At 35.8% G+C, this 19,435-nt stretch overlaps 1 protein-coding gene across 1 annotated transcript in view; it reads left to right on the top strand.

Moving 5' to 3' along the window:
- Positions 1-19,435, top strand: part of FMNL2 (formin like 2) — a 557,440-nt gene that overhangs the window by 504,080 nt on the left and 33,925 nt on the right. Inside the window, exons 12-15 of the mRNA XM_053698305.1 lie at positions 14,177-14,326; positions 15,666-15,767; positions 16,695-17,043; positions 17,185-17,388. Of these exons, the coding sequence (XP_053554280.1) occupies positions 14,177-14,326; positions 15,666-15,767; positions 16,695-17,043; positions 17,185-17,388 (805 nt within the window). The remainder of the gene's footprint in view (positions 1-14,176; positions 14,327-15,665; positions 15,768-16,694; positions 17,044-17,184; positions 17,389-19,435) is intronic.

The following is a 19,435-nucleotide window of genomic DNA, read 5'->3' on the forward strand; positions in this document are numbered from 1 at the left end:
TATAAATGTACTTTTTTAAATGGATCCCCTATTGAGAGATCTTTTTTTATGCTTGTGAGGCATCAGCAAAATAAAGCAATGGAATAGGATTTTTCACCCAGTGAACAATCAGGCCTTAAAGGGACAGTAGACACCAATTTTTATTTATCTGCATGTAATAGACACTGATACTGATCTAAAAATCCAGTATAAAACCATTTAAAAATGTACATAGAAGTTCACAGTTTAGCTCTGTTGATAAGGTTAACTAGAACACCCAATTCAAATTGGTTCTATAGCAAAAAAAGCATACACTCCCCCCCTCCCCTTCCTCTGCATATAAAAAGACTCTTTACACAAACAGGAGCCAGCTGGAGTAGGTATATGTCAGTATTCTCCTAAAACTTTGGGGATTGGTTAGGAGTCTAAAAAAAACGTATAGGCTATATAAATAGATCATCTACAAAACATGTATGCAAAGAAAGGAGAGAGTGATGTGTACTACCAACACATCACGCCCTTAGGGGGCGCTTCCTTAATATAAATGAAAATCAGCAAAATGTGGGACTTGGAGGTATCTCTTGAGTGAGTGATCACACAATTGTATATACTATACACCAACCATATGGTATTAGCAGTGAGATATACAATGCAAGATAACAGAAAACAATATATGGAAATACAAAAATAAAAAATAAAAAATATATATAAAAAACAAACACAATAAAAATATAAAATATAAAAAAAGTCTATAAATCCAGGGTGATACAATAATCCAAACGTGGAGGCAGCACTCTGTCAAAGGATGGCTGTCCTGATGTATAGAATCTGGAAAAGAATAAAACACAGAGGCGCCACCATGGCCTAGTATCGCCAATACAAATGAGAGCAGCAGCACAGAAGAATAAAATTACTCACAAACATGAAGCACCCAGCTGGTGCAAATGGAGCAGGCTGAAACTTCGCAGTGGTCCAGCACACTGTATCCTTGGCACAGAAGCAGTTGGATATCCTCAGAGAACCCAGAATTCATATGCCTATATGAGCAAGAGAAAGCAAACCAACATGGCCAAATATCATCTGGACAAAGATAGATAAACCCAAATGTTTGCACTTACAAGATAGTCAGCACCTAAAGGTGCAATTTCAGCAAACTGGAACCACATTGTCGCCCAGTAGACAACTGCAAAGGCAATCCTCAGCAAAGACCAGGAACAATAAAGTAGTTGTCACATAAAGTGATGAACCACACAATAGCAAGTGTATAAAAATTATATAAAAACTTTATTAATACAGCGACGCGTTTCTCAGCCTACTCAGGGCTGTTTCATCAGGCTATAAACAAACATTGTGATACACTTGCTATTTAACAAAAAATCTAAAACACAGGAAACTATTGTAATTGGTTGAGCAATTAACATACCACGCCTGTTTAACATCTCATTTGTGTGGTTGTTTAGTAACCATTGTGTACACATATAGGTCAGGTGGTATCTAACATATATTAACTCTTTCATATATAGAACAATAAAATTGACATAATGCAAACACTGCAAATGACTCCCACACAATCTAGTCATCCCCACAATAGACAATCAATCAAACCATGTTAAAAACAATTCACAAAACAATTACTGGCACCAAAAAAATAATAAAGATTTTTCTAAAAATTAAAGATGTTCCTTTCAGTTCAAGTTACAAATACAGACATCTGTTGTGCCATCAATAACTCATCATGATATAAGCAATCCTATTAGTCAATGTATTAAAAATATACCAAGTATGATCAGCGTCTAAAAAGCCCCAATCGTGTCAAATTTGGAAAGAGAGTCTCATTAGTATTCACTTATAGTTTGTAGACGCGATCATATGAGATCTTTAACAAACATTGCTTATCTGTTCTTACTCGAAATTTATAAAAGGTCAATGCTGATTTTAATATTGGGAGATAAACAAATATACTTGTAAAGATATTTAAAATAACGATTACTCTTGTTGTATTTAACAGCGGGAAATTGCATCAGCTGTATGTGTATACATTTTAGACCGGTATCCAGACCTTAAGACAAGAGCTGATACGTCCATGGTGACAGGGGAGTGTGAGGGAACAACCAATCCATGATGTGGTTTTATTAAGCCAATCACAATGCGTATGTGATATAGCAAACTAAAGAGGATCCCATCTAAAATGTATACACATACAGCTGATGCAATTTCGTTATTTTAAATATCTTTACAAGTCTATTTGTTTATCTCCCAATATTAAAATCAGCATTGACCTTTTATAAATTTCGAGTAAGAACAGATAAGCAATGTTTGTTAAAGATCTCATATGATTGCGTCTACAAACTATAAGTGAATACTAATGAGACTCTCTTTCCAAATTTGACACGATTGGGGCTTTTTAGACGCTGATCATACTTGGTATATTTTTAATACATTGACTAATAGGATTGCTTATATCATGATGAGTTATTGATGGCACAACAGATGTCTGTATTTTTAACTTGAACTGAAAGGAACATCTTTAATTTTTAGAAAAATCTTTATAATTTTTTTGGTGCCAGTAATTGTTTTGTGAATTGTTTTTAACATGGTTTGATTGATTGTCTATTGTGGGGATGACTAGATTATGTGGGAGTCATTTGCAGTGTTTGCATTATGTCAATTTTATTGTTCTATATATGAAAGAGTTAATATATGTTAGATACCACCTGACCTATATGTGTACACAATGGTTACTAAACAACCACACAAATGAGATGTTAAACAGGTGTGGTACGTTAATTGCTCAACCAATTACAATAGTTTCCTGTGTTTTAGATTTTTTGTTAAATAGCAAGTGTATCACAATGTTTGTTTATAGCCTGATGAAACAGCCCTGAGTAGGCTGAGAAACGCGTCGCTGTATTAATAAAGTTTTTATATAATTTTTATACACTTGCTATTGTGTGGTTCATCACTTTATGTGACAACTACTTTATTGTTCCTGGTCTTTGCTGAGGATTGCCTTTGCAGTAGTCTACTGGGCGACGATGTGGTTCCAGTTTGCTGAAATTGCACCTTTAGGTGCTGACATCTTGTAAGTGCAAACATTTGGGTTTATCTATCTTTGTCCAGATGATATTTGGCCATGTTGGTTTGCTTTCTCTTGCTCATATAGGCATATGAATTCTGGGTTCTCTGAGGATATCCAACTGCTTCTGTGCCAAGGATACAGTGTGCTGGACCACTGCGAAGTTTCAGCCTGCTCCATCTGCACCAGCTGGGTGCTTCATGTATGCAAAGAAAAATCTAGTGTATAACGTCCCTTTAAGGTCCAGTTGCACTTCCTGTTAGTAAAAATTAAATTACATTTTTTTTCTTCATTGAAGAACATTTTCAACATATTAAATAATACTATTTCATAACTGCTTCAGACATTTTTAGAATTAATACTATCCTCGTTTTTTCATTAGCTTTTTTATGAGTATATTCTGAGGTAGGCTCATCACTGGGCATTTGTATATCTATGGTTTCAGACGTTGCTGCAAAACACTGCTGCCATATAGTACTCAGACCTTGGATCGGGAAACTTGTTTTTTAATTTTAACTGCACAATTTAACTGAATGATGAAAGTTAAACTTTTACTGTTATGCCCCTTTATTTATGTTTTTTATTTAAAAAAATAAATTTTTAAAAAACTTAGGGCCAGATTAATTACAAGTGGAGCGGTATTTCCCGCTCGAGCGTTAACTCTGCTAGAAGTAAACTTTTTGCGCGCGTCGGGTAGTGCTCGTTTTACATGTTGACAGTAAACAGTTTTCGCTCACAAGCATAAAAAGCCAAATTTAGAATATCGCACGCGCAATAACATATTCCCCAAAGAAGTCAAGGGAGCAAAAACAGTTGAAAAACCAAACACCCTACTCACGCGCAAACACGATTGCATATCCTCAAGTGCGCTAACCCGACATGAACATATTAATGTTTCACATTTTAATGTTCTTCACATAGCAGAATATTTTCTATTTGTTTATAAATAAATATTTCTATATATATATATATATATGTGATATTTTTCGTACAAATATATATTTATACCTATGTGTATATAACTATATATAGGTATAGATATATACATATATATATATATATAGGAATATCTATTTATAAATACTTACAACATATTCCCTTATGTGCAGAACATTGGAATGTGACATATCTACAGTGAATACACAGTATAACGCTTTATTAAATATGAATATTGCGTAAATATGCTTTTACATGTTTTCATCTACTTCACTGCAAAGGGCTCTAATGCACTTATATATATATGTGTATACATATGTAATTATGTAGAAAAGGGGGGACCAGTGGCACTACTTATAGGGTACAACCGAGTATTCCCTAATTGCATATAATTACCACCAGGCAAATACATACAGATAGGGAGAGTTGCTGTGTATTAATTAACAATCCAAAGCAGAAAAAGAGGAAAGAATACACCTGTAGCACTCAGAAGTCTGCAAAATTCAATATTGAATGAAATTAATACTTGATGATGCCTTATGGGATGAGAGGATATTCAAAAAATGGAATAAAACATACATTTTATTAATACGCAATAAAAACTGACAAATTAAATTAATAACACAGCTAGTGAGCAGGGTAAAAAAGGTCAGATAATAATGAAAGCCACGGGTGGGGTAACACAGGGGTTATAAGGAAGTATCAGTGTGATTGGTGTATACTCAAAGATCCTGACCTGCCGTGTTGGCTATAAGACCCCACGTTGGTAAATTAGGCTAGCCTGCCAATGTATTGGCTAAGGAAACCCTCACAATATAATGAGAAATTTAAACACAATGGGGTAGTATCAAAGTGGTTAATAACCGTCAGGGATCCGATACAAGTACCTGAGGTGGTAACAATCAGCTGAGGACTGTAGCAAAGAATTATCTGCGTGATATATCACATAACTCAAAAGTCCGATTGTAAAACAGGTAGTATAAATATAAGAATAATAACACTGTAACACATTCAGATCAAATGTGTATGTGGTGAAATGTAGCAATATACCATGCAATTGAAACTATTGTGACTATAAACTGCTGGCCAGTAACCCTTGTGGTTGCTTGCAGTGATTTGCTGAGCGAATCCTTACCTCACTACACAGAAAGATATTGCATGTAGTGACAGGGAGTTGTGCTCTATAATGGTTTAAAGGGACACTAAACCCAAACATTTTCTTTCATTATTCAGGTACAGAATACCATTTTAAACAACATTCCAATTTACAATTTACATCTGTTAGCTAATTTGCTTCATTCTTTAGATATCCTTTGTTGAAGAAATAGCAATGCACATGGGTGAGCCAATCACACAAGGCATCTATGTGCAGCCACCAATCAACAGCGAGTGAGCCTATCTAGATATGCTTTTCGGCAAAGGATATCAAGAGAATGGAGCAAATTCGATAATAGAAGTAAATTAGAAAGCTGTTTAAAATTGCATGTTCTGGCTAAATCATGAAAGAAAAAATGTGGGTTTCATGTCCCTTTAACCTCTAAGGAGTAGCTGTAGAGCAATGTCAGAGACCAAATGAAGGTAGCTAACATGTACACCAAACACATGACAAATAAATAAATAAATAAATAGTGTCGATCTGATAAAGGGGACTGGTATATCATATAACCTCCTGTGAGCTATCGAGTGTATCCGTGGATAAGGGGGTGATGAGAGGGTGAACTTTATCAAATAGATAGGTAATGACAGATACTTGTGATCAATAAAAGTACACTTCTTACTCAGGCACCCAACTAGCTTAATAGTATAAGCATCTTAAGTTTGTAAACTTCAAACCTGCGGCTGCCTTAAAAACACAGGAGCTCTAGGACTCCTCACCAATGCCCTTACATGTTTTGCTGCTAACCGGCTTTGTCAAAGGGTCAGTGTTACAGTGTTATTATTCTTATATTTATACTACCTGTTTTACAATCTGACTTTCGAGTTATGTGATATATCCCATTACAGGGAGTGCAGAATTATTAGGCAAATTAGTATTTTGACCACATCATCCTCTTTATGTATGTTGTCTTACTCCAAGCTGTATAGTCTCGAAAGCCTACTACCAATTAAGCATATTAGGTGATGTGCATCTCTGTAATGAGAAGGGGTGTGGTCTAATGACATCAACACCCTATATCAGGTGTGCATAATTATTAGGCAACTTCCTTTCCTTTGGCAAAATGGGTCAAAAGAAGGACTTGACAGGCTCAGAAAAGTAAAAAATAGTGAGATATCTTGCAGAGGGATTCAGCACTCTTAAAATTGCAAAGCTTCTGAAGCGTGATCATCGAACAATCAAGCGTTTCATTCAAAATAGTCAACAGGGTCGCAAGAAGCGTGTGGAAAAACCAAGGCGCAAAATAACTGCCCATGAACTGAGAAAAGTCAAGCGTGCAGCTGCCAAGATGCCACTTGCCACCAGTTTGGCCATATTTCAGAGCTGCAACATCACTGGAGTGCCCAAAAGGACAAGGTGTGCAATACTCAGAGACATGGCCAAGGTAAGAAAGGCTGAAAGACGACCACCACTGAACAAGACACACAAGCTGAAACGTCAAGACTGGGCCAAGAAATATCTCAAGACTGATTTTTCTAAGGTTTTATGGACTGATGAAATGAGAGTGAGTCTTGATGGGCCAGATGCATGGGCCCGTGGCTGGATTGGTAAAGGGCAGAGAGCTCCAGTCCAACTCAGACACCAGCAAGGTGGAGGTGGAGTACTGGTTTGGGCTGGTATCATCAAAGATGAGCTTGTGGGGCCTTTTCGGGTTGAGGATGGAGTCAAGCTCAACTCCCAGTCTTACTGCCAGTTTCTGGAAGACACCTTCTTCAAGCAGTGGTACAGGAAGAAGTCTGCATCCTTCAAGAAAAACATGATTTTCATGCAGGACAATGCTCCATCACACGCGTCCAAGTACTCCACAGCGTGGCTGGCAAGAAAGGGTATAAAAGAAGAAAATCTAATGACATGGCCTCCTTGTTCACCTGATCTGAACCCCATTGAGAACCTGTGGTCCATCATCAAATGTGAGATTTACAAGGAGGGAAAACAGTACACCTCTCTGAACAGTGTCTGGGAGGCTGTGGTTGCTGCTGCACGCAATGTTGATGGTGAACAGATCAAAACACTGACAGAATCCATGGATGGCAGGCTTTTGAGTGTCCTTGCAAAGAAAGGTGGCTATATTGGTCACTGATTTGTTTTTGTTTTGTTTTGTTTTTGAATGTCAGAAATGTATATTTGTGAATGTTGAGATGTTATATTGGTTTCACTGGTAAAAATAAATAATTGAAATGGGTATATATTTGTTTTTTGTTAAGTTGCCTAATAATTATGCACAGTAATAGTCACCTGCACACACAGATATCCCCCTAAAATAGCTATAACTAAAAACAAACTAAAAACTACTTCCAAAACTATTCAGCTTTGATATTAATGAGTTTTTTGGGTTCATTGAGAACATGGTTGTTGTTCAATAATAAAATTAATCCTCAAAAATACAACTTGCTTAATAATTCTGCACTGCCTGTATATATACACCCCATTGTGTTTACATTTCTCATTGTATTGTGAGGGTTTCCTTAGCCAATACATTGGCAGGCTAGCCTATTTTACCAATGTGGGGTCTTATAGCCAACACGTAGGCAGATCGGGATCTTTGAGTATACACCAATCACACTTATAACCCCTGTGTTACCCCACCCATGGGTTTCATTATTATCTGACCTTTTTATCCTGCTCACTAGATATGTTTTTAATTCAATTTTCCAGTTTTTATTGCATATTAATAAAAGTTATGTTTTATTTCATTTTTTGAATATTCTCTCATCCCATAAGACATCATCAAGTATTATTTTCATTCAATATGTAATTATGTGTTTATATGTGTACAGTGGGTATTGAAAAGAATCACCCCCCCCCTGAAAATAATCACATTTTGTTGCTTTGCAGCCTGAAATAAAGACAGACACAGTTTTTGTTTATATAGTTGTAATAACTCAGTGCAACTTATAACATCAAAGTGAAAGATATAACACCAGTATGTCAGACAAAAATAAAGACAATTCAAAAACAGAATCACTGAGTTGGAAAAGGGTCACCCCCTCCTCAAATAACTTGTAAACTCAATCAGGTGTAGCTGATCACCTTTTCAACAGCACACACAAAGCCATTTGACCTTCAATTGTGATCAGCTGTGGGCATATTAATTAGCTCAGCATGAAGAGAGCTTTCCTGGAGAATCTCAGCTCCTGGTAGTGCAACTGAAGCAAACAATCAACTATGGGTGGCAAGGCAGTGTCAAAATATCTCTGGGACAGGCACAAGTCAGGAGATGGATACAAGAAAAGATCAAAAGCTTTATCAATGCCTAGAAGCACAGTGAAGTCTATTATTTAGATGTGGAAGGTATTTGGTACAACACAGACCCTTTCGGATCAGGACTTTGCTCCAAACTGGATGAAAGATCCAGGAGGAAACTGGTCAAAGAGGCTACCAAGAGGCCCACAGCAACTCTGAAGCAGTTGCAGGAATTTATGACAAAGAGCAGTCATTGTGTGCATGTGACAACAATATCACAAATTCTCCACAAATGTGGCTTGTATGGGAGGTTTGCAAGAAAAAAGCAACTCTTCAAGACAGCCAGGCCACATGCAGTAACGACTGAGCTTTGCCACAACACACCTAGGAGATTCTGAGGCCACATGGAAAAAGGTGTTATGGTCAAAGAATATTATACTTTTTATGAAAATATTCTTTAAGTGTCTTAATGTGATGACGTTTAGAACACCACCTTGGTGTTGGTTAGCCATGTAGCATATTTAAATAGAGCTCTCAATCATGCATGCACACCCACAACATGCTGCTTCCCATTGTATAGGGTCAAACGTTGCAAAACAAATAGAATGAGTTGAGGAAAGTTAAACTTGGCTGAAAATTTAAATGAAAAAAGGGATATTTCTTTTATTACAGTGGCAAAATTACATGATTATGGATGACTAATGCGCAAAAGTTTTTTTGATTTTTGCCTCAATGTTCATTTTATTTTAAATGAATTACCACTTCATAATATTTGCTTAACCTCATAGTAGCATACCTGGCTAGTCTAGATGAAGAAAAAGCCAGTAAACAAATCAGGGTTAGGCACACATAAGTATGCAGCAATTACTGGTCACATCCTCTACTGGAGTGGCACTAGGACATACTGAATAGATAACTTTGATTTTCCAGAGGTTGAACACTCAGGGATGTTAATCTAAAGCTCTCTGCTCAGATGCTATGATGTAAAATGATCCTCCAACACTGTGAGATCCCTCTAAAGATTCTGGAAAGGTACATTTTGCTATACTTCTCTAAGTGGTATTCCCTGCATTTCTGGATGGGAAGAAGAGACAAGCCCAGTGCAATATAGCACTGCATAACATGAGATTGTCGTTATATTTACACATAGTGCTTTGTATTATATGTTATTTTAGACTTCAGATTTTTTCCTTTAAGTTTTATTACATTTAAGCTTTTCACTTTTTATTTTGTATTAAATGCATTTAGATTCTGTATACATAAGCATATTTAAGATTGTGATTTTACAAATTATGATTATGCTTTGAAAGTTTCTGCATAACTTTAATAAATTAGGATCATACTTTGTATATTTATTTGTATCTTTCTTACATAAAGGTGATGAGAGTCCTCAAGCCATTACTCCTTGGAATTCTACTCCTGACCACCAGAAGGAGGTAAAGATTCCCAAAACTCCAACAGCCCTTAAAACCTCTCCCATGTTAATGGAAACTAGTCTTATCTTTGCCTCCGCAGGAGGAAGGTGAAGAATGGAGGTGCTCCAGATGTTCTTCTGTAGGAGGGGTCCCCAGACCGATTTGAGGCCCATTGGATCTTTGTTATACTCCATATAGATATATTCTCTGCTGTTGTGCATACAGCACTGGATTGGCTGTCTACTGGAAACAGTATTGTTCTGCAAATAGTAAGTTCAGTAGTGTGGGTGCCTATTTGCTATTTATGGGGTTTATTTATTTTGGCTCTAATTTAGCCTATATACTATTAGTAGGTACACTTGGGATTATACATCATAGCCTGGGAATCATTATATCAGTCATCTTTTTATATTTATGTATATGTAGGGATAAAGGAGTCTTAATATAATTTTACACCCTATGCTCTATTAGCTGGTGTCAGATTTTTGTAAGCTCATTAAGTATAGTTTTGCAGTTTTTTAGGGGGTTATTATTTCTTTTTTATATAGCGCTCTGTATTTTGGGGTCTTCCATAAATAGATCTGATAGCTTCTTGGTTGAACAACAAGCTTCCCAGATACTTTGTGAGGTCCAGAGAACCTCAGGCAGAGTTTTGGATGCTCTAGTAGCGTCTTGGATATTTTATCTGACTTACATTTTTACTCCCCTTGTTCTGTTACCAGGAGTGATAGCCAGGATCAAGCAGAAGGTATCATCAGTAATTCTCATTGCTCCAGCTTGGCCTTACAGAATTTGCCTCTTCCTCTGCGCCATGACTATCTGTCTCAATGTCCATTTTTTCATAAGTCTATACTTGATGGCTTAAAGATTGAGCACTTTGTTTTAAGACAGGGATGTTTTTCTGATTCTGTCATTGAGACTTTGATTCAGGTCCGTAATCTGTGACAAGTAAGATTTATCTTAAGGTGGGGAACATGGTTTTAGTTGTCACTCTTTTAGAGTTTTGTTCAGATGTTAATCAGGATTAAGGCATTGATTAAGCCCTCTATAGCGGATCATGTCCGCTCGACATCGCTGAATGCTGTCGGCATTTAACATTGTACAAGCAGTTCTGGTGAACTACTTGTGCAATGTCGCCTCCTGCAAATTCGCAGCAAATCGGCCGCTAGCCGGGGAGTGTCAATCAACCCGATTGTATCTGTAGAGGTAGCGGAGAAGTTAAGGAGCAGCAGTCTTAAGACTGCTGCTTCTTAACTCCTGTTTCCGGAGAGCCTGAAGGCTCGTGCAGAAAGAGATGCATTGGGGGTAATATGGCTGTTAATAAATCGGACCCATTTCTGCTCTATAGAACCTTAATTTGGTTTAAAGTGTTTTGCAAGTTTCTCCTTTTGAACCTATGCATAATTTGGATATTCAGCTTTTGCCCTGAAATGTTCTGTTTCTTTTGAACATTTTTTCTGCTAGAAGAGTATCAAAGTTGTCTGCTCTTTCCTGTGAGACTCCTTATCATGTTTTTCATCAGGATAATGCAGTTTTCAGAACTAAGTTGTTGATTTTTACATAAAATGGCTTCTTCTGACAATATTAACTGTGAGATTGTTTTTTCTTCTTTTTCTCCTAATCAAAAGAATCTAAGGAGAGGCTTCTCCATTTTTTGGATTTTGTCAAAACACTAAAGTTCTATTGGAAGGCTATCCTCTAGTTCAGTGATGGCTAACCTAGGTACTCCACCCCAAATGTTTTGGATCTACATTTCCCATGATGCTTAGGCACTCAGCAGTCTAGTTGACCATCATGGGAAATGTAGTTAAAAAACATCAGGGGCGCCAAGGTTAGTCATTACTGCTCTAGTTTGTTCATTGTTCTGGTTCCAGGAAGGGTCAGAGGGCTACATCCATTTTGTTAGTCTCCTGGTTGAAGTTTTTGATTTAGAAGTCTTACTTGTAGGTGGGACAGTCTCCTCATAAACGTATTACTGCCCATTCTACTAGGTCAGTTGCTATTTCCTGGATTTTTAAGAATGCAAGCCTTCCTAACATACCTTTACTAAATTCTACCATATTTAGAAGAAAAATAATATATTTAGAAAATGAGTAATATTTTTATTGTCCCGCAGTCATTACTCGTGGACTCCACAGCTTGGGTATTAGTTTCCCAGGACAGGATCAATAGCTCATGGACTCTCACCACCTTTATGAAAGAAAATATAATTTATGCTTATCTGATAAATTCATTTATTTCATGGTGGTGAGAGTTCACGAGACCTTGCCCATTTTTAATAGATTATAGGTGATATAGATTATATAGTATTTTTATAGTATTTTTTTCTGGCGGCAGTTCAAGTATGCACCTCTTTTTTCCCTTCTCCTTTTTTCTTACTCTTATCCATTCCTATCTTTCTTCTTATAGCTTAGCTTTACGTCAGACTAGTTTCCAGTAAGGTATTATGAGCTTTAAGGGCTCCTGGAGTTTTGGGAATATTTGACACCTCCTCGTGGTCAAGAGGGGAATTTCAAGGAGTAATGGCTTGTGGACTCTCATCACCATGAAATAAAGAAATGTATCAGGTAAGCATAAATTATATTTTTTTACATTACATTGCACTTTGCCTTGGTTCTATGTGGAATAAAACTGACAGTTTCAGAAAGTGAGAGAAAGGGGCATTCCCTGGGTTGAAAGTGTAGTTCCTAGGCTGTCTGAATCACTCTCACAATTGTCATATACTCTAAGCATTTTACACCTGCAAATCTCACTAATTTATATCTCCAGCTGTATGCAGGTGAAGTTTGCTCAAAGTTCACAATACAATTATTTAACTGACAGAAAAGTAATGTCATTAATTTAGAAACAAATGCAAGATCAATTGTATTTGTATGTGCTGCAAACTGAGACTTAATAGCTGTAAAAGAAAAGATTCTGATCTCGACTCCCGGTAGTGTTAAAAAGGTTATTCTTTATTCCAACATGTTAAAAAGCATGGTAGAAGCTTCAGCTGTTGGAGCATAAGCCTGATCTTACGCGTTTCGGCCATTGGCCGTAATCATAGATCTGAACCTCCTTGTTGGAGGTGTGCTTTTAAGGGGGTATTAGCCCCTCCTATTTAAGAATTAATTAAAAAAATAAAAGTAAACATTTTTGTACAAAATACTCAGCTAGTGAATGCACACAAACAAAGGAATCATTAAATCATAATACAATACTCACATGTCATTGTTTTTAAATATGGATGTAAATAGCTGTGTCAGGCGCTCCCCTGTTTCACTCTCTCCTGTGAGATTCTCTATCCCTGAGAGCATCATTACTTTCTATGGGATCCAGCTCTTACCTCTCTTCTACCCTTTTTCTTAGATGATTCAGTGTGAAGAATGCCCTATAATGTCTCTCTAAGTTAGAGAGTTGTTGATTGTTGATTAAGGGCATTTTCTTAATCAGAAAATGTTCTTAAAATGTTTTTATTTTGAGATAGAATGTCCCATTTATGGTGTATGAGTTAACAACAATTATTTTATCACATAAAAACAATGAAATAGGAAACTTCATACATGATAAACTTTGGTGAAGAACAAATTCAAAGCTTATTTAAAGGGACAGTCTAGTCAAAATTAAACTTTCATTATTCAGATATGACTTGTAATTTTAATCAACTTTCCAATTTACTTTTATCATCAAATTTGCTTTGTTATATTGGTATTCTTAGCTGAAACTAAACCTAGGTAGACTCATATGCTAATTTCTAAGCCCTTGAAGGCCGCCTCTTGTCACATGCTTTTTAAATTGTTTTTCGCAACAAGAGACTGATAGTTCATGTGGGCCATATAGATAACACTGTGTCCACACAGAGTTATTTAAGATTTAGCATAAAACAGTTCTAAATGCAAGTCAATAGATAATAAATAGTTACATTCATGTGATCAGGGGGCTGGAAGAAGGTTCCTAGATACAAGGTAATCACAGAGGTAAAAAGTATATTAATATAACAGTGTTGGTTATGCAAAACTGGAGAATGGGTAATAAAGGGATTATGTATCTCTTAAAACAATAAAACTTATATTGTAGACTGTCCCTTTAATAGCTACAACTTTAAATAGATTGCATATTTATAGGATGCCTTCCATACATTTGAATTGCATCTCTTTAAAAAATTATAAAATATATTGTATTCTTTTTCTGGTTAATAAGTATAAAAATATTTCCTTAATGCGTTATTTGTGATGACTTACTCCTTTATTATACATTAGGGATGATAAATGTAAACTATGAACTGTAGCCACATGCACAGGAGGTTGGTACTGGTATTTATATATAGACATAGGTAGAACATTCCAAAATGTCAGTAGCCATGAACATTTTTTAGCAGCCATTGCTCACTTTCTCCAGGGAATTTTTCAGTTTGACATGCATGATGAACCTAATAATTGTCTGAAATTTCAGAAACTGAAACACACGGAAAGTGACAAGCTTCAGGTACAGATTCAGGCTTATCTTGACAACGTTTTTGATGTGGGTGCTCTTCTCGAAGATGCTGAGACCAAAAATGCAGCCTTGGAAAGAGTGGAAGAACTGGAAGAAAACATTTCTCATGTAAGCAAGAAGCACCCAGTCACACTCCATTTCTGAAACTTGGCAATAAAACATGATAACTAAAAATGAAAAACATATTACATAATTTCAGGTGTCTTTTTTGAGTTGCAGTTATCTATATTTTGAATAAATTAAGCAGGATTCTTGATAATTATAGTTGTATGTTCTCTTGCTAGCGGTTAGTATTCTGGAGAGCATGACACCATCATGACTGATGTAAAAAATAATGTTGTCAAGACTTATCTTTGCTACAAAGAATAGAGGATTTTTGGTGAATTAGGCAGGGATGGAAGATAACAGAAATTAATTTGCCTAGTGAAGGATTTGAGTGGTCTTGGTTTATGCTAGAGAACCCACATTAATTAAAGTAGCTCTCTCAAAACTATTCTAAGTTTAAAAGTCTGAACCTAATAGAGCATTTTTAATTTTTTTAATTTAGCGCTTTTGCCCAATCTTCTCTGCTGCACAGTACTACCTAGTACTAGTCTCTATGCCACAAGACAACAGCATATTATGTTAGGTACTAAAAGGAGAGGAAACAGTAGGTGACTGTGTGAAACTAAAAATAGCATGAAAGAGGACAAGGTGCGAGTAAGAATGGAAAAAGAGGTACCGAGTAATAGAAAGCATTGACCCTATCTATTATGGATTGGAAAATGTCAGAATGTTGACATTTGAATAGTAAAGCCACAATTCCCCTTGCATATGTCATGATCAACTGTTATCATTTGAATATTACATTTGAATACTGTTTTCAAAAGACTTACCTTAAAGTACATAAGATTCAACATTCAAATATTTCTGAATAGTCAAATAATATAGTGAATAAATGGAAAATTAATATTTTTTTTAAACATTCTGTTAATGATTGACATTTGTTCAAAATGAATGAATGTATACACAATATGTACCCCAAGTCTGCTTTTATTACCACCCAGAATTTATATATTTAGCTTGTTCCATGAAAAAAAGTTTTAGAAGAATAAATCCCTCAGTACTGATACCCATTAGTGAACCAAATGTGTTTGTATAGAAGTAGAACAGGGATTTCTATAACCAAAAACTTTCTTTACATTGAATGACTTATGAAAAACTTCTTTCCCTGGTATTTTCTGATGTAAATATGCTTCATTCCATGAGTATATGTGTTAATTAATATATATTAATTGTGATCTTTTCTACTGAGCCAACCAATGAAATACAGGACGCCAGCACATGATGTGAAATAGTGCAAGTCGCCTTGATATGAGCAGATCGGAGGGGGTGCATGAAGAAACGTTTACTTTTCTCAGTGGTTTTGGCAAAATGTAAAATAATAGTAACTCTTCCAAAATTACAGATGTCAGAAAAACTTCAAGACACAGAAAATGAAGCTATGGCAAAAATTGTGGAACTGGAAAAACAGCTCATGCAAAGACATAAAGAACTGGAAGTCGCACGGGTAAGGGTCCTACACACAATTTCTTTATATTGCACCTATGGTGTGTCAGTGAATTTAGCTGAATTTGTACAAGCCAGGATGGCTGAAACACAAGCTTACATTGTATTAAACTACTAGAGGGGGATTATTATAGAGCACAATACTACTGAATACTATTAAATACATTTTATTCTAAGCAATATACTTTACTTACTATTATATATTTAATCCCTGTAATGGGGCACACTATTGGGCCACTCTAAAGAACAGGGATAAATATGTATGTCCTAATCACAGACTATATACTTATGTGACGGAACAAGTGATTTTGTTGTAATAAGGTATATAGTAAAAAAAAGGTTTCAAAAAATAAAAAGCTCTAATGAATAAGAGCATTTTATTTTACTCAGGAATATCCCTTTAACCTCTTAAGGACATATGACGGAATTTTTCCGTCATAAAACAATTGAGCAAACTGAAAGCTGTGTCCTTAAAGGGATAACAAGATTTCAGGTAGTGGATGCAGAAAATATGTGAAATAAGGCCAAATTTTCTCCAAAGAAAGACAATCAGTCAGAAATGTACTGTATATCAAGTCCATCATTTCTTATATAGTCATTTTTAATACTGCATCATGATTTGGTGACCTGACTGTATCACTTTAATGCTCAGAAATAGTGTGCTCAGTAAACATATGTATTTGTTTTTTTATGCAAATAATGTTTACAGGTTAAGTTATAAAGTGACAGCAAAGTTTCTGTTTCAGGGCTAAACTATTAATACATACAATATAAAGTGCAATTTATATATTAATGCTCAAAACCACCTTTAAAGTGGTAATCTAATACAATTCACAACTTCCGGAGTATAGGGTAACACTCTTTGTTGCCATACATTAGTTTATATCGTATTCATAATAATAAGTCATTTGTCTATGAATTCCTACAGGACATTTGTAAAGATGCAAATTTACAAGTAAACACATTAAGAAAAATGGTCAAGGAGAAAGAAGAAGCTATTCAAAGACAGTCTACTTTGGAAAGAAAGATTCATGAGTTGGAAAAACAAGGGACTATTAAGATCCATAAGAAAGTGGATGGGGACATATCTATCACATCATTGGTGACCTCTGGAGCTTTGCCAGTGGGTACAGAGACAATTGTTGGAGCTTCATCTGGGACTGGTATGGCAGCTTCTGGACTTCCTGTATCTGGTGGACCTTCCAATGTAGCAGAAGTTGGAGTTTTATCTACAGGAACATTACCTCCACCTCCTCCACCCTTGCCATCTGAACAAGGTAATGATGGAATAGGCACAAAAATGGCATCATTTAAGCTGCAAAACAGATTACTTAAATACCTCAGTTTTTGAGGGATAATTGGAAATTCCCTGAAAGTTGTAATCTATTAAATAGTTTTCTTTTACTTTTTATTTTTAGTGCAAAATGGTCCAATGTCAACACCAATGGCACCGCCACCACCCCCACCACCTCCTCCACCACCACCACCCCCTCCTCCTCCACCACCCCCACCTCCCCTTCCAGGTCCTACAGCAGAACCACCTGTTCCTCCACCTCCACCAGGGGCTCCTCCTCTGCCAGGAGCATCATCACCCACAGTCATATTTAACTCAGGACTAGCAGGTAGGATATTTTCCTTAAATCTTGTTGCATCTCATTACACCTTTTTTGACATCACTGTATATGTTTAGGAAAATACTGCATATTGAAACTACACCTCATAATCACATTCCTGCTGACATAGAGAAGACAGGTAGAGAAACACAGTAAGATAGATTCTGACAGCATAGAACCATAGACCCAACATGTCTACCCATATTTCCTATAAAGTATAAGTCTAATTAGATCATAGGATAGCCTTATGCTAATCTGAGGCATTCTTGACATTCTCTACAGTTAATGTCAGATTCAACCCTTAAAAAAATATATAGTAATTCAAATCCACTAATACATATTACAGGTGGCCCTCGTTTTACAACGGTTCAATTTACACCGTTTCAGAATAACAACCTTTTTTCCAGTCATGTGACTGCTATTGAAAAGCATTGAGAAGCAGTGCATTTATTAAAATAGCCAGTAGGTGGAGCTGTCCGCTTTTGTTGCAGCAAATCCAAGCAAGCTGAAATTAATCAGTTTAACCAGACCTGAGCTATCAAGGAGATTTCAAAGGAACGAGATCTTCCTGTCTATAAATCAGTCCAGATTGGAATGCTTAGAAAGAACTGTTTGCAGAAAAATGCAAGTGAAGTCTGTGTTGTGTGATTATTTTATTAGGTTTATAATGCTGTTTAGCAAATGTTTTTGTTCATTTAACTTAGTTTAATTATATATTCTGTGTGGTGTGCTTATTTTATTAGGTTTATAATGCTGTTTAACATTTAAAGTCTTCATTACAAAGCTTTAAATTAAATGTATTAGGTGTTACTTATGACAATTTTGAGAGGGGTCTGGAACCTATCTCCCTCACTTCCCATTGACTTACATTATAAACTGGGTTTCAATTTACAACAGTTTCAATTTACAACCATTCCTTCTGGAACCTAATCCCGGTGTGAACTGAGGGCTACCTGTACTTACATGTAGAAATTATAGAGATTATACATATTTTACTTGTCATAGCATCTAACTACATTTCTTCTTTTAGAAAACAATCACAATTCATACTTTTTATAAAGATTTTTCTTTAATTTTGTTTGCCATTTTGTAAGCCCTGCAATAAATTTTCCACCAAAATGTAAAAGTCTCACACCCATGAGTTAGTCCAGTATTAGCTCTAAATTGGCTGTAGGTAAAAAAGACCCATACTTGCAGTCCAAGGCCAATTTTTAAAAAGACTGCAACTAATGAAAAAAACTTTTTACACTAATACTATAATTTTGTAGTGTCCCTTTAATGACTTTGTTCCTTTTTTTATTTTCTGGCTGACCTCCTTTTGGCCTCTTTTTTAAGCTTTGTAGATATCATGTATTTGTTTAGTTTTCACAGGATATTTATCTGGAAATGAGTCAGCATGTTACTGATGTGTATTTTGTTGTTATACGAGCTGATATCACTTCCTATTAGTCAGGTATGACTTGCAATTAAAATGTTTAAGCATGGACCTTATAATGGCCTAAATCTAATGTAATTTAAACTGGTGTGATAGCAAGAAAACTCCCCATTAAAGCATGTGGATATTACTATAAGTTATTAAGCATAAAACGGGAATTTGACCAGACCAAACGTTAGCAACAGTAACATAATTTACATTTACAGGGAGTGCAGAATTATTAGGCAAGTTGTATTTTTGAGGATTAATTTTATTATTGAACAACAACCATGTTCTCAATGAACCCAAAAAACTCATTAATATCAAAGCTGAATAGTTTTGGAAGTAGTTTTTAGTTTGTTTTTAGTTATAGCTATTTTAGGGGGATATCTGTGTGTGCAGGTGACTATTACTGTGCATAATTATTAGGCAACTTAACAAAAAACAAATATATACCCATTTCAATTATTTATTTTTACCAGTGAAACCAATATAACATCTCAACATTCACAAATATACATTTCTGACATTCAAAAACAAAACAAAAACAAATCAGTGACCAATATAGCCACCTTTCTTTGCAAGGACACTCAAAAGCCTGCCATCCATGGATTCTGTCAGTGTTTTGATCTGTTCACCATC

Source organism: Bombina bombina, chromosome 1 (genome assembly GCF_027579735.1).
Source record: "Bombina bombina isolate aBomBom1 chromosome 1, aBomBom1.pri, whole genome shotgun sequence".
Lineage (NCBI taxonomy): Eukaryota > Metazoa > Chordata > Amphibia > Anura > Bombinatoridae > Bombina > Bombina bombina.